We start from the raw sequence: 15,993 nt of genomic DNA, 5'->3' as shown, positions 1-15,993 counted from the left end.
ACTGTAATCAGAATCACCTAGTATATTTGATAAACACACAGACTGAGATTAAGCCTTATCCTGGACCCAGTCAATCAGCATTTCCAGGAATGCATTCCAAGGTGATTCTGAAAATAGCGTTTTGAGAGTTACTCTCACTACAAAGAACACCTCATAAAAATAATGTATAATGTTTTCCACTCTTTAATTTCTTGGGATAAATCTCCAGGAGTAGGACTAGGCAAACTCCACAAACATTTTTGATGTTGCTGATACCATCATTAATCTCTGTTTTCCAAAGGGGTGACTGCTACTTAATCCAGGATCAGCAATGTAGGAATAATTCTGATTTCACTATAACCTCACCAGCACTGGGTATAATTTTATAACATTTTTGTTAATTTAGCAGGAACAAATGGCACCTTTTAAAAATCTGCAGTGAAACTGAGCATTTTCCTACATATAAATGTATTTATTCAGTTTCTTCCTTGGTGATACGTTAAAGATGCTCTTCATATAACATAAATACTAATAATGTAAGTCACTCGTGACCAATATTTTCCCCAGTTGTCTCCACACTTTTCAGATTACTTAATATAAATGTTAATGGTATTTAAGCTGAAAAGTTTAAACAATTAGCTCAAGTCAGAAACCTGACATTAAATTCTAGTGGATTTTTTTTTCATTTTAATTTGCTTGTCTTTCATTCTCTCTTCCTTTTTCTATCTTTAAACCCTAAGGTGTCTATAATTTGCTACATGACTGATTCCACCCTGATTCTACCCTCCCTTCAAAACTGCTAATATGCTAACTCAACACTTTGACCATTTATTAAATAATTCTTCTCTTTTTCCATTTTTGTGCCTGATGTTTCCATTTTCGTATGTGAATTTTTTATTATAATACTGCCCATGTGGGGGCCATTCCTTCCACTTAGGAATCTGCCTGTTCCTGTAACAGTGACATACAATCTTAATTACCGTGATTTCATAATACTTTACTAACCGGCAGAATGGGTCTACTTTCTGTCTTTTTTCAGAAGTGTTTTTCCCATTTTCTATTTGTTATTCTTCCAAGAAACTTCAGAATGATTGTATCAAATTCTAAGAAAAATTAAGGTTGGGAAACTGAAATGACTTCCAACAATCCCTAGAGAGCACCTGGATCAGAGAACCTCATTTGTAACCTACTGGTTACAGTAAACACATGGGAAAGAAAGGAAATGCCACACATATTCATTACATACATCCTGCCTTTGGTGTTTTACCTTAATTCCAATAAATAGCTCTATGGCTGGATACTTTTTTTGGACATTAAGAATTCTTTCTTTTTTTTTTTTTTTTTTTTTACAGTTACATGTATATAGCTGGTCTACATCTATAAGGATTTGTTAACGATTTGAATGATCAATTTACAGGGAAGACTGGGTGGTGAATAATTTGCTTTAGTATTTTGAAGAATAACTGACTGATTCTACTTTTCTTTACCTTATCATATTTTAAAATTTAACAATATGTGCTCTAAAGGCACTTAATGTTTGCAATTAAACTTTTTTTAAAGAAGAAGGTGGTAAATGACAGATTCATAATATGGTAAATGAAAGAAATTTTTAACATAAAAAAAATTAAGTAATACCTATACTTTACCTTCAAGGTGGTGAACATTATACCCTGTTCCCCATGCTGAAGATATGGGTCCATCAGATCCTCAATGAGGTGCACCTCAGAGCCTAAATTTCTAATCCTGCCCCAACGAGAAAAAGATATTGAGTTATTTCCACCTTAACAAAAGAGGGTTTTTCCAGTGGGAAAGCATATGCCTGTCATCAGCTCAGAAAAGCAAGGGGCTGACTGGTTAAAAGAATGCCACTAATACTAAAGGCAGAAGAGACTGGTCACCTGGCCCGTAGCACCACGTATAAGAAAACAGGAAACAAGTCATCCATGGACCACAAGAAGTCTTCCTGAAGTGATGCCAGGACACTCTGAGAGATTTCTTCAAAAGTCTGCTGGATGACTTTAAGTTTGTCTGATGGGGTAAATGTTGTGCTGTTGTTTAAAAAAAAAAAAAGACAAAAGACAAAAAGATATCCTATAGCTTAACTGTTTGACATTATACCCCTAGGGCTCATGTGCCTTAAGTTGGACACATCAGGCAAAATGAGTAGCTAGAAGGGACGACCACTGTAGTCCTACAGTTCTCTGAGAAAAGAAGCCTCAAACTATCAATGGTTCCCATGGAAGAATCCACTGAGTCATAGATTATCTCCTTTTACCCAAGTGGAATCTTATTTTCCTAACACATGCTTTTCTCTGAGTAAGAAGTTGGTTAATTTCCATTTGGCTAAAGATGTGATTATGTAGATAAATTTCTGGATAGATTCTCCACCACTTTTGAAAATGCAAGGGCCCTGTGGAGTAAAAGGTAACCCAAATGTCTCAAAAGAGCCTTTCTGATCTCTAGCCTGAGTTTGACACCATGTTTTGTGTTTTGTTTTTTTTTTTGCTGGGGGAAGGGGGTGGGGTGGAGTGTGCTTAGAGTTTAGGTAAAGATAAGATCTCATTAATATCTTAATAGCCTAACCACTTCTTTGATTTATGTGATTTTCAACAAATCAGAGATTACCTGATCTGCTGTAGACATTCTACAGCTGAGGCAAAACAAGCATCTTTTGTGGTTGGCAAAACCTGCAAAAAAGAGAATTTATAAAGGTCAAAAGAGGAAAGGTGCCTTTTGCAGCAACAATAAACATAAATGAAACCGATGGCAGGATGCAGGTCTTCAGTGAAGAACTCATGCAACTCATGCTTGGGTACTATTCTACCAAAGTGAAATGGAAATTTTTTGCTATCTCGAATACTCCTCACCAAAGAAAAGCATATTTGCTGAGGAAACTAAAATCTACTATACCTTTTTAGTCTCTCCAAGGATTGACAAGGTCACTGGCCAAAATTTCCTACAATAGAATACATACATTGTTAACACGAGTTGTTATTTATGGTAGATTAATCCCCATATAAACAGTTAAATATATATTGGCTTCCCAGTCCCCATTTAAAATAACTATTCCACAGATAGGTTAAGTTGTAATAAACATTCCAGAAGTAACATAACCCTATACATTACAAATATTACCAAATATTGGCCAAAACTTTCCTTCACTCAATTTTATCTCATTTTCACTATTAAACTATTCCACTGAAAATATTTACTTTCCAATTAAGGCTTATTCCTTTTTTTTGATAGCACAAATATTTAATTATTGGATGTTGGGGTGATCAGCTTTATCATAGCACTAGAAAGAAAGCATAATCCCTTGGTATTCCCTTGGAATAACAAGAAAAAATGCCTTACAACAAAAAGACCACTTCTAAAGTTTTAAATTAGAAATTGTAGATGAGGAGGGAGGGAAGAGAAGAAGGGAATGTATATTGCTTTAAAGTACCACAAAATATCAGGCAAGATAACTCTAACTATACATCTACATCTACATATATATATAAATCCAGAATATATATATTCAGAAGAATAATCAAATTTCATACTTATCTCCAAAAATTCTCAGAAACTTTATGGTTATTAAATATCATTATTTTGCTGAAGACAGATGTGCAATAGATAAATAAACAGCAAATTATATAGAAAATTCAAAAATCAAAGTACCAAATTCCTGATAATGCTGTTTGCATTTTAAGTTAAAACCATTCGATTCCATTCATAAGTGCTGCACTTACCTCTGCACCCCGAGGAAGCCCAAAAGAGCAATATCTGGCTGCTTGTTTAGTCGCAGAACACATTCCCAGTAAACGTCCTCCTCACGATCATTCTCCAGGGCATAGAGCATGAACAGCGGTGGGTAGAGCCGAGGTAGGAGCACAGGAAGCAGCAACCCAGACCCTGTTACCACATAACTACAAAACATCAGAGGGAGAGGGAGAGGGAGAGGGAGAAGAGTTAATCTTAAAATTGGATACAGAATCAAAGATGGAGCTTCATTTTCTAAAAGCTGGAAGTAAAGATGGGAAATTTTGAGTAAAAAAGCAGTTAAATCATAGCAGCACTATATACAATAGCTGAGACATGGAAACAACCTAAATGTCCATTGACAGATGACTGGATAAAGAAGCTGTGGTATATTTATACAACAGAATACTATTCAGCGATGAAAAAGAATAATAAAATAATGCCATTTGCAGCAACATGGATGTAACTGGAGACTGTCATTCTAAGTGAAGTAAGCCAGAAAGAGAAAGAAAAATAACATATGATATTACTCATATGTGGAATCTAAAAATAGAGAAAGAAAGGAAGAAAGAGAGAAAGAGAGAAAGAAAGAAAGAAGGGAAGGAAGGAAGGAAGGAAGGAAGGAAGGAAGGAAGGAAGGAAGGAAGGAAGAAAGAAAGAAAGAAAGAAAGAAAGAAAGAAAGAAAGAAAGAAAGAAAGGAAGGAAGGAAGAAAGAAAGGAAGAAAGAAAGGAAGAAAGAAAGAAAGACACTAACGAACTCATCTACAAAAGAAAAAGACTTGCAGACATAGTAAACAATCTTATGGTTGCCAGGGAAAAGGGGTGGGAAAGGATAAATTTGGGAGTTTGAGATTTGAAAATATTAAACACTATATATAAAAATAGGTGAAAAACAAATTTCTTCTGTATAGCACAGGGAACTATATTCAATATCTTGTAATAACCTTTAATGAAAAAGAGTATGAAAACAAATATATGTATATATATGCATGACTGGGACATTATGCTGTACACCAGAAATTGACACAATATAACTGACTATACTTCAATTAAAGAAAAAAAAAAGGAAGCAGTTATAATATTACTCTTCTTTTATGTAAGGAGTTTACATGAGAAGTGTGCCTATGGCCTCAGAGTTTTGTCTTAGGCCAACTGTGAATTCTTTTCGTAAACTCAAAATCTAACAGAAAGTCCACTTTGTTTCTATTTTAAGGCTAATTTTTCTGTTGTCCTAGGGCAGATTTACTTTGCCTTTGTGCCCAGTCATCTGTGGTTATACTTTTATGGGGTTTGCCAAGTAGAACTCGAGACATAAAAGGAACCTGAGATCACCTCGTCCAAACACATCATTTTAGAAAGAAGGAAACAGATCTAGGGAAAAAAATAACTTCTCCTGGGATTCTTTGCATAAGATCATCTAGTCTCCACCCTCTTTCTTCACAATTTCCACCCAGCTCTACTCACCCTGGCTCTGGTGATTCAGATCTGGAATCTGACTTCGCAGTGCAAAAGGATTTCCTTTCAGTTGGCAGAGGAGCAGAAAGAGGAATTGTGCTGCCCTCCTCAGGAAGCTCAGGAAATAAGAATCTAAGGAAGAATAAAAAATATACAATTACACCTCTAGAGCAGCTAGAAAGAGTACAAACACGTTGCTATTATTTAATCTATTTAAGGCCTGATGAAATCAAACTTTATATCAACTAAATATTTTAGTTTCCTGAGATTCTTTTTTCTTTTTAGTTTTTTATTGAAATGTAGTTGATTTACAATGTTAGTTTCAGATGTACAGCAGAGTGATTCAGTTATACATATATATACACATATATACATATTCTTTTCAGATTCTTTTCCATTTTACATTATTACAAGAAATTGAAATATCTTCCCCATGCTACAAAGCAGGTCCTTGTTGTTTATCGATTTTATATATAGTAACATGTGTCTGTTAAACCCCAACCCCTAGTTCCCTGAGATTCTTAACTGATGGTTCTTACAGGATAAAATTAAGAATGTAGCTAATGAATAACACTACTTAAATCTTTTTTTTTTCTGTCCAGTTACTGAAGAATGAAGAATTCTAATCTATATGAAATATGTTTTCTTACTGGCAAATCTCATCTTGAGGTCAATGTGCCCTGACTCTTCAAGGAGAGACCACTGTTTTCAGAGTATTAAAAAAAATCACTGGAAATACTTAAATGTCCAACATTAAGAAAAAAATGAAAACTCAATTAATGTAAAAATTAAAAAAAATTTTTTTATAGTCAAGTTATTGAAAACATTTTCCAAATGATCAAGCTACTAAGTTGCTGAGGATTTTTCCCTAAGCTCTGAATTTGCCCTAGATTTTATTTTCCACCTCTGGTATGCAAATGATGGGTTCTAACCATAAACAAAGTTTATTGTCCTCTTTATTTTCACAGGCTTAAATCTTGATCCTTAAAGGCAACCTTCTGTATTTTTGTAGATTTATACCATGCCCCCGTCCCTAATTTTATAGTTGAGAAAACTAAAAAAGTTCAGGAAACTTATCTTCATTTTACCCAGCTAATGTCAATGCTGAAACAATTCGAGTCCAGCAGTATTTTTAGTGGATATATTGTCCCCTCAAAACCTGAAACACTTTGAAATGCATTTATCAGTTTTGAGGCTAATAATAGAGAAAGATTTCTGAGACAAAATCCATAAAATTCTGTACAACTATCTCAGTATAGTATTTACTTGCCCGCTTAAACCCAGTAAAATATCTTGAATTTCAAAAGTTCCTAATTTGCTTGCTGCCTGAAACCTTCCTTTGAAAAATGCCTGCTTGCTTTCTAACTTCCTTCAAAGCCTGTGCTCAGATATTACCTTATTAGTTAGGCCTCCTTGACCTTCTGTTTGAAACAGCAGCATCTCACCTCCAGACTCGTCTCTTTCCCTCTGTCATGTTTATCATTATCTCACATATTTTGATTACTCTGTGCCCACTTAATTGTCAGCCGCATTAGAGTACAGATTCTTTTTTTTTTTTTTTTAGTTTGTTCACTGATAAATTCCTCCAGGGGCTAGAATGGTGGCTGACACACTCAATAAATATTTGCTGAATAAGTGAATAACTGAATATGCTGTTGTCAAGGGACAGGACATAAATATTCAGGGATAAAACTTCATATTAGATTTTACCTTCTCTGTGCTTAGGTTTTAGAGACATGATTTTTGTCTAGAGATTAAATCCAAATAAGACTACTGTATTTCATACCAAAATTGGTATTAAAAAAAAACATTCATTTTAGCCTTCTATTGTACTTAATGAGTAAGGAAGATACAAAGGAAATAATTAACAATGGCTAAGGTCCAACTTTTTTATAGTTACAGCATAAACACAAAGTAAAAACATGTTTTCGTTATTTAATCTAAGGATCTGTGGCATAAAACCATTTTCTTGGTGAATAATTTAATTTCTGTGACAAAGGGGACAATTCATGACTCTTTACAAAGTTGTATCTCTAGATTCAGGGTGAAGATACCCAAGCGTAAGGATAAACTAGTATTCCACAGCTTCCAGACTTCGATGAAAAGATCTCTTACCTCACCAGCTGGAAAATTCGCTTAAGGTAGGACTTAATCTCCTTCACGGCCTCCTGCAGTAACCGGCGGTTGGCTCCCACACCCACATATGTCATTCTATACACTGCAACCAGTGTCTCCACAAGCCTGCCCAGAGGGTGCAGAGGAGTGTCACAGGCCTGGGCAGGAAGAGAACAATGCAGTCAATCAATGCACACTAATAGCAGAAACAATCAATCAAAAATAAACAATTTCATAAATGATAATTTTCAAAATGAAAGTAATCAAGAGTCTACTTTTAGACCAGGAAAATTCAAATCCTTTAACTTTTCTGAAACTGTTGAGTCTACCCAACTTTTCTGAAAATGTTGAGTCTCTGAAAGCAGAGTAGGAGTTCCTAATCTTAATCAAAGAATCCTTTTAATACTTTGGGAAAATAGTTTTGGATACATTGATATAGAATATCATTGAAAGAAAGGTTCTGATACTTTAAATGTCATAAAAAATATATGAAATGTTACCTTGGAGAAAATTTATGATAGCTGATTATGCTCTGAAACAGTAACTCTTCACTTCCCTTGATTTCTCCTAATATTCCTTCCTGTACCCCCATACAATGCATGTCATACTTTAAATTGTAACTGATCTTATAGGGTTTGGGAAGAAGCAAAGAGAGCATAACTATGAGGTGAGGGCAGCATTCTTTATTTATACAATCTCTGGTTTGCTAATGTTACTAACAAAAAGTCATTTTAAACATGGACCCTAGATCTCCAGAACCCCCTTGAACACTTCACAAAACTTAGAAGATTCCATCATCATAATAGGTCAATCTCCATGTAGAAATGTGTTTTTAGTAGCCAGATAATTAACAAAAGAAATACTTAGAAAGCAAAAACAGGATTAAAGTATCAATAAGCTGTGAGTACATCTGAATGATATATTGTTGTACCTGCATCATGGTTTTGACTCTTGTTTACCTTTATTAAATATTTCCTGATGTCATCATATTTCTCGACAGAGAAGGCACCAACATGCTGAGGAATGAATTCCAAACTCTCTAGCGTTTGAGTCTGTGAACGACTTAATATCTCTGGACTACAAAAAGGGAAAAGAATGCCTATTATATATTTCAAGAAAGCAAGATAACTGTAATGTGCACAAGAAACACAGTCTCCAACTAAGGATGAAATGGAGTATTCAGCACAGTGTTCATACCAAATGTGCTCATAATTGGTAACTAACCTATTAGGTTTATGTAACAGTCATTCCAAACAGCATTTAATGTTACTCCACACCAACTACAATAAATTAATGAAGATGTTGCTCCAATCTAAACCATGGTGTTGGGAAATGCTGTTATAACATTAGCTTGAAGAGAAAACTGGCGACAGGCTTGTTAGTGATGAGAAAAAAATGGAATTAAGGGGAGAGAGTGCTAAGGGAAAAGGAAAACAAGTCAAACAGCAAAGAAAGAAATGCAAATGAGCTCAAAAAGTAAGGAGATGATGAGGAAGTTACTATAGGTGGTGAGGTAAGCAAACAATGGGTAAAGGGAAGCTTTTGATGAAGCAGCTAAGACAGAACACATACTTGTAATCACATGAAATTTTTACTAGACCCACTAGATTACAACCAATTAGAAATCAGAAACAGTGAACAATGTCGGGGCAGGGCAGGGTATAGCTCAGTGGTAGAATGCAGTGCTTGGAAACAGTGCACAATTATTATAATACTATTTTAGATAACACATAAGATTTTTGTGATAGCAACATGGTTTTATATAAAGTTCATTCATTCTCACTCCTTGGAAATACCCACCAAGAGTTATCCAAAGTTACCTAGAGGATATTATATTCAGTGAAGTCAGGCAGAGAAAGACAAATACTATATGATCATTTATATGTAAAATCTAAAAAATAATACAAATGAATCTATATACAAAACAGAAACAGACTCACAGACATAGAAAACAAACTTACAGTTGCCAAAGGGGAAAGAGAGGGTAGAGGGACAAATTAAGAGTGTGGGATTAACAGATCCAAACTACTATACACAAAATAGATAAGCAACAAGGATTTACCATATAGTACAGGGAATTAAGTAAATATCTTGTAATATCTACAATGGAGAATAATCAGAAAATAAAACAACTGAATCACTATGCTGTACACTTGCAACTAAGACAATATTGTAAATCAACTACGCTTCAATTTAAAAAGGAGTCAACCAAGGTTAACTGGAGGTCTCAAGTCTCAATGGTAATGCCTACCGGCTCTATCAGTGAAGGCTGACCATCTGTATCAAACACAAGAGCAAGTTCACATCAGTAATAAATTCTGGGAGTTTCCATTTCTTCTACTGATAGACACAGTAGAAGGTAAAAAACCATTAATTTCACAAAGCACTATAATCAATTCCTATTTATCTCAAATACAGGGGGAAAAAATTTCTTTCTACATTGCAGAACTTAGCGAGTTCTTTCAAAGGCTAAGCAATGCTTGTGGGAATTACTGGCCAACTTAAAGAATAAGGAAATACGAAGAAAGGCAGGTGGAGAAAAGAAAAGCAAGAGAAAAGGGAAGAAAATAAGATAAAGAAGAGAAGAAATAAAAAAGTACATCTGTAATTTTTCTTTCAGCACTTAAAACCTGCGGTGCCACTTCCTTCTGGCCTCCAAGGTTTCTGATGACAAATATGCAGCCATTAGAATCGCTAATTTAGATGCATAATTTTTCTTTAGCCGCTTTCAAGATTTTTTTTCTTTCAATTTGAATATTACGTGTCATCTGTATATGGATATCCCCACTCCCACCCAGGATGCAGTTTGTTCAGCTTGTTGAATGTATAGGTTTATGTCTTTCACCAAACTTGGGAACCGTTCAAGCATTATTTAGTCAAGTATTTATTCAGCCCCGTAATTCTTCTCCTTTCCTTCTGGGATTCCAAGGACACAAATATTGGACTCCTTAGTTCCTTAGAGCTCTATTCACTATTTTTCCCCACATGCTTTTATTATTTAGTTTGAATAACTTCTATTAATCTATTTGCAAGTTCACTGACTCTCCTGCTGTCATCTCTATCCTGCTACTGAGTCCACCCAGTGATTTTTAAAATTTTGGTTATATTTTTCAGTTCAAAAAATTTGACTTAGTTCTTCTTAATGTCTTCTATTTCTTTGCTCATACTTTTGGTTTTAATATTTGTTTCAAGATGTTTGCAATTTCTCATTTGAGTATTTTTATAATAGCTACTTTAAAGTTCTCGTCAGATAATTCCAAAATCTATGTTAGGGCATCGGTGATGTCTATTGATTGTCTTTCCCCAAATGAGTTGAGATTTTCATGATTCTTTGATTGCCAAGTAACTCTGGTTTATTTCCTGGACATTTTCAGTATTACATTAATGAGATCTAGGGTCTTGTTTTACATCCTATGGAGAACTTTGACATGCCTAACGTTGTAAAACACAGCAGAACTGAAACTGTTATCTTTACAAGGACCTGCTTGTAAAGCTGGCCCTTGGCTGGTACCCAGGAACTAAGCTTTCTAAAAGTTCCCTATACTAACATGAACCATTTCCTAAACAATAAAGGTATTTTGCTGTCAGACTGTACTAACAAAGTGATTTACGGTGAACATCTGCTTTCCTTCTGGGACTGTGGAATTTTGGTAGTTGCTAAGCACAGGGTGCCTATGAGACCAGCACCCAATAAAAACCTGGGGCACTGAATCTCTAAGGGGCTTCTTTGCAGAAACACTGTACATGTGCAGTGCATTTTACTGCTCCAGAGTATGTGTGCTTTGTGCAACCCCACACAGGGATTCCTCCAGACACAGCCCATGTCTCCTTCCCTTAGGACAGGGCTGTGGATCCTTACTGCGTTGCTGAAATAACTCTTACCAGCAAATACAACTATCTGTTGAGCCTTATCAGACCCTCTAGTGAATCACTGAATGTGTAGGTGATTTTGGGAAATCTCTGAAACAGCTGATATTTTTGTTTTAGCCTTCTGTGGGTTACAGTTCCAATGTGAGTTCACTTTATAGCTTTCCAGAGCTCCTCTCTTTCCGTTACCTCCACAGTATTTTCTGGTTCCCCTTTTAGGTCCCCCAGCAAAAAAATGCCCACTTCCATGAATGTGCCACATCCGGGGCCAAGTGGTGGGAGGATAGAGAGGTCAAAAAAGCAGTGAGGTCTGGCCATGACTCTTGGACCTAAGGATCCATCAACAGAGAAAAAGGGTCCACTCTCACCGGAATGCTGGCTCCTGGAAGCATCCTGTCTCTTGCCTGCTCCAGCTGCTGCCATCGCTGTCCCTGCCACAGAAGTGGCTGCAGGCAGGGGCATGAGAAAGTGGAGGAAAAGGAGAGAGAGAAAACCCAGGGTATCTCCTCCACTCTATGAGCTTTAGAAGCCTCTTTTTCATATCTTGAGCCAGAAACAGCAGGCTTTTTCTACGTCTCTGTCTGCACCACAGTGCTTACTTCCAGTTTCAGGTTATACTGAGTTCAGGCGGGGGACACTGTAGTTCAGGCTGGGGGACACAACCCAATAAACTCACCATTGGTTGGATGGTACTCTGAAGTCAGATGTTCCCCAATACACCTGCTGATATTTGTTTTTCAGGGTTTCAAATAGCTGTCCGTGTATTCTGCTTGGGTTTTAAAGTTGAGCTCAGTAGAAGATATGGGAGGTGTGTTTTACCTATCCTTACCCAGAAACAGAAGTACATCATTGACTTTTAAATTATATTTAAAAACTAAATGTAAGAAGCCTTGACAACTTACTGGTTTTAAGTTTTGTCTTCCTACCAGGCTCTGCCCTATGCCGGGTGGGCATTCACTCACCTGTCTCTGTGTTGGCGCCGGTTGGTGGTCAGGGCCACAGCAATGTTGTCCCATGCTTTCCAAACTTCTCCTTGGCCTGGGTTCTCACAGCCGAGCTGATGCCAACACTCATCAAACACTGCTTTCCACTTCTCATCAGCCGGCACTGCCAGGTTTCCTAGCTTCCTGCTAATAAGGTCATGTTAGCCTTTTACCATTCACTTCTTTAGTGTAAAAATCCTGAAGAACAGAAACTTTCTAATGTACAACTGGGAATACATCTGTGACAAAAACTGCTTGGATGATGGTGGTTGTATTGTTTAAAAACTGAATGAAAGTTTAAAGGAATGGTTTTTAGCTACTTAGTGTTTATAGACAGTGAAGTACATGAGCTGTTAAGTGTGAAGCACATCAGAATTCTTGTTTGCTTTCTACATTTCCACAGAATTGATTTTGCAAAATTGATTCCTGCTAAAACAAGAACATTCTGTGCCTTGCACATCTCATAATGAGAATTGTGAAATGCATTACCCATTGGGTTCTAAAAATACTCTAATAAAAATGCTACACAAAGCATATCAAGTTCCCACAAGAAACAAGAACCTGAGATGCCATCACAATATAAAAACAGCTAAAGCTGCAGTCAATAAAGGAAAATAAACATATGCCAAAACCTTGGAGGAAGAACACAATACACCCAGAGACTCTGAGTTTTCCCCATATATGTAACGTATTCTTTTCCACCTAGTGTATATATAGGGTTGATCTTTACTTTTCAAAAATCAAGTTGTGTAGGCTTCCATTTAAAAATGCTCTTTCAGTCAACTTGGATACCTGCACCATTAACAATAAGATTATTCCCACACACAGAACTTTCATATTAAACATTTATGCTCTGAAGGCTATAATCTAAGCCAAGACTATAGATTTAGCAACCTATAGCAATGTCAGTTTACAATTCAAGATCATACTTTGTTAGAAAAAAAAGACTTTAAAAACTTGTTCTACATTTGAAATATTAACCAGCTTTGATAAAAGCAAGACAACTCAAAACATTCAATAATTAATCTAGAATTAACACTAGTTACTCACAAAACTTTGGGTCTGTCTTTATCACTCTCATACAGACTAGGCTTGAAGTAGGTCCCAGTGATTTTTATCCCAGATCCCCATTCTCCACTAAAATAACCTTCAATGTAATCTCCATTTGGCATAGTCAATGTTCCCTAGGGAAAGTCAGAGAAAATGTGGAATTAGAGAAACCAAGTATTTTCCATTTAAAAACTCAAGGGGAAAAAAGGCACTAAATGGTTAATATTTTCCTTTTTAACTTACTCTAGCCCCGAATTGTTAAAAAAAAGTGTATGCACACGCATGAGTAAAAAGTGTATGAAAATAATCCATGAGTTAAAGAAAAAAAAAGTAACAGGAAAAATTGGTAAAATATTTTTAGCTAAATGAAATGAACAAACAACTTATCTAAACTGATAGGATGCTAATAAAGCAGTGCTCAGAGACAAATTTAAAACTGTAAACATCTGTATTATAAAATAAGGGAGATTTCAAATCAGTAATCTAAAATTCCACCTTATAAAGTTAGAAAAGAGAAACAAACTAAACCCAGAACAAGGAGATAATAAAGATTAGAGCAAAAACCAATGAGATAGAAAATAAATAATGTAGAGAAAAAAATCAATGAAACCAAAAGCTGCTTCTTTAAAAAGATAAACTTGACAAATGCTTAAATAGGTTGATCAAGGGAGAAAAAAAAAGACATAAAATTACAAAATCAAGAAACGGGATATTACACCAACCTTACAGAAATTTACAAGATTAGAAGAGAATACTAAGAGAATAACTTTATGCCAACAAATTAGACAACTTAGATGAAACAGAGAAATTCCTAGAAAGACATAAATTCCCAAAACTAAGGAAGAAATGGAAAATCTGATCAATTATATGTAAGGAAATTGAATCAGAAAATTTAAAACCTCACAAAGAATGCTCAGGCCCAGGTGATTTCACTCGTGAATTCTCCAAAGCATTCAAAGAAACAATACCAAGGCTTCACAAATTCTTTCAGAAAATGGAGAAGGAGAAAATCTTTCTCAACTTACTTTATGAGGCCAGTATCACCTCAATACCAAAGATAGATATCATGAGAAAGAAAACTATAAACACAAATAAATATCTCTGATGTAAAAATCTTAACCAAAATTTTAGCATTAAATCCAGCAATATATAAAAAGGATTATACACTAGAACCAAGTATGACTTGTCACAGGAAAGCAAGGTTGGTTTAGCATCAGAAACGCAACCAATATAATACACCATAATAGCATAAAGAACAAAAAACACACAATCATCTCAACAGACACAGAAAAAGCCCATTCATAATAAAAACTCTCAACAATTATTAGGAAGAGAAGGGAGCTATCTCAATCTGATGAATCTATGAAAAACCCTTAGCTAACATCATACTAAAGGTGAACAATGCTTTACCCTTAAAAAAAGGCAAAAGTCAAGGATGTCCACTCTTACGACTTCTATTCAACATTCTTCCAGGGAGGCTAGCCAGTGCAATCAGACAAGGAACAAAAATAATAATAAAAACACTTTCAGATTGCAAAACAAGAAGTAAAAACTATCTTTATTTGTAAATAATATGATCCTGTATGCAAGAACTCCTAAGAAATCCACACATAAAAAAAAAAAAAAAGCCCATAACAAAACAAACAAAAAACCCTACTAAAACTAATAAATGAATTCAATAAGGTTTCAGGATACAAGAACAAAATACAAAAATCAATTGTATTTATATAATAGCAATGAAAAATCCAAAAATATAATAAAGAAAACAATTTTATTTACAATAGCATTAAAAAGAATACTTAGGAATAAATTTAACCAAAGATATTCAAAAGATGCACACTTAAAACTACAAAACATTGCTGATAGAAATCAAAGATGATCTAAATAAACAGAGAGACATTCCAGATTCATGCACTGGAAAATTCAGTATTATCAAGATGGTAATTCTCCCCAAATTGATCTGTAGATTCAACACAATCCTTATCAAAATCTCAGCAGGCTTTATTGCAGATTTTGATAAGTCAGTCCTAAAATCTACATGGAAAGGCAAAGGATCCAGAATAGCCACAAGAATTATTAAAAAGAACAAAGTTGGAAAGCTTATACTTCATGATTTCATGACTTACTGTAAATCTACAGTAGTCAAGACAGGGTGGTACTAGTTTAAGGAGAGACATATAGATTAATGAAATATAATTCAGAATCCAGAAATAAACATATTTTATGATGAGTTCATTTCAACAAGATGTCAAGAATATACAATTGGCAAAATTGCTGGGGCAGCTAGATAATGCACATGTAAAAAGATCAACTCAGACTTTAAATCACACCCTACACAAATCACCTCAAAATGAATCATAGACCTAAACATATGAGCTAAAACTATAAAACTTTTTGAAGAAAACACAGAAGAAAATCTTAATAACCTTGAGTTAGGCAAAGATTTCTTAGTTATGACATCAAAAGCATGATTCATAAAAAACTTTTTTGATAAGCTAGACTTTATTAAAATTAAAAACTTCTGTGCTTCAAAAGGCACTATTAAGAAAACAAAAAGACAAGCCACAGACTATAAGAAAATATTCATGAATCCTATATTTGATAAAAGATTTGTATCCAGAATATATAAAGAATCCTTACAGTTCAATAGTAAGACTATAAACAAATTCTTGAAATGTCAAGACATTTGAATATACATTTCACCAAAGAAGACAGATGAATCACTAGTAAGTACAAAATGATATGCTGTATAATGACATTATTAATCATTAGGGAAATGTCAATTAAAACCATGAGATA

The 15,993-nt window shown here is 34.9% G+C and overlaps 1 protein-coding gene across 4 annotated transcripts in view; it reads right to left on the bottom strand.

Moving 5' to 3' along the window:
* The window catches only part of ALS2 (alsin Rho guanine nucleotide exchange factor ALS2), a 67,964-nt gene that overhangs the window by 1,717 nt on the left and 50,254 nt on the right, over positions 1-15,993 (bottom strand). For 3 of the 4 annotated variants that reach the window (XM_074364166.1, XM_074364167.1, XM_074364169.1), the window contains 10 exons: positions 13,195-13,328; positions 12,124-12,291; positions 8,254-8,371; positions 7,295-7,452; positions 5,189-5,311; positions 3,714-3,890; positions 2,890-2,935; positions 2,605-2,666; positions 1,878-2,027; positions 1,626-1,722 (listed from right to left, as the gene is read on the bottom strand). In XM_074364166.1, coding sequence (XP_074220267.1) covers positions 1,626-1,722; positions 1,878-2,027; positions 2,605-2,666; positions 2,890-2,935; positions 3,714-3,890; positions 5,189-5,311; positions 7,295-7,452; positions 8,254-8,371; positions 12,124-12,291; positions 13,195-13,328 — 1,233 coding nt within the window. The remainder of the gene's footprint in view (positions 1-1,625; positions 1,723-1,877; positions 2,028-2,604; positions 2,667-2,889; positions 2,936-3,713; positions 3,891-5,188; positions 5,312-7,294; positions 7,453-8,253; positions 8,372-12,123; positions 12,292-13,194; positions 13,329-15,993) is intronic. The other variant, XM_074364168.1, reaches the window with a different exon arrangement.

The sequence above is a fragment of the Camelus bactrianus genome, chromosome 5 (genome assembly GCF_048773025.1).
Source record: "Camelus bactrianus isolate YW-2024 breed Bactrian camel chromosome 5, ASM4877302v1, whole genome shotgun sequence".
Lineage (NCBI taxonomy): Eukaryota > Metazoa > Chordata > Mammalia > Artiodactyla > Camelidae > Camelus > Camelus bactrianus.
Note: the sequence above shows the minus strand (reverse complement) of the source record. Positions and strands in the feature narration are given on the sequence as shown.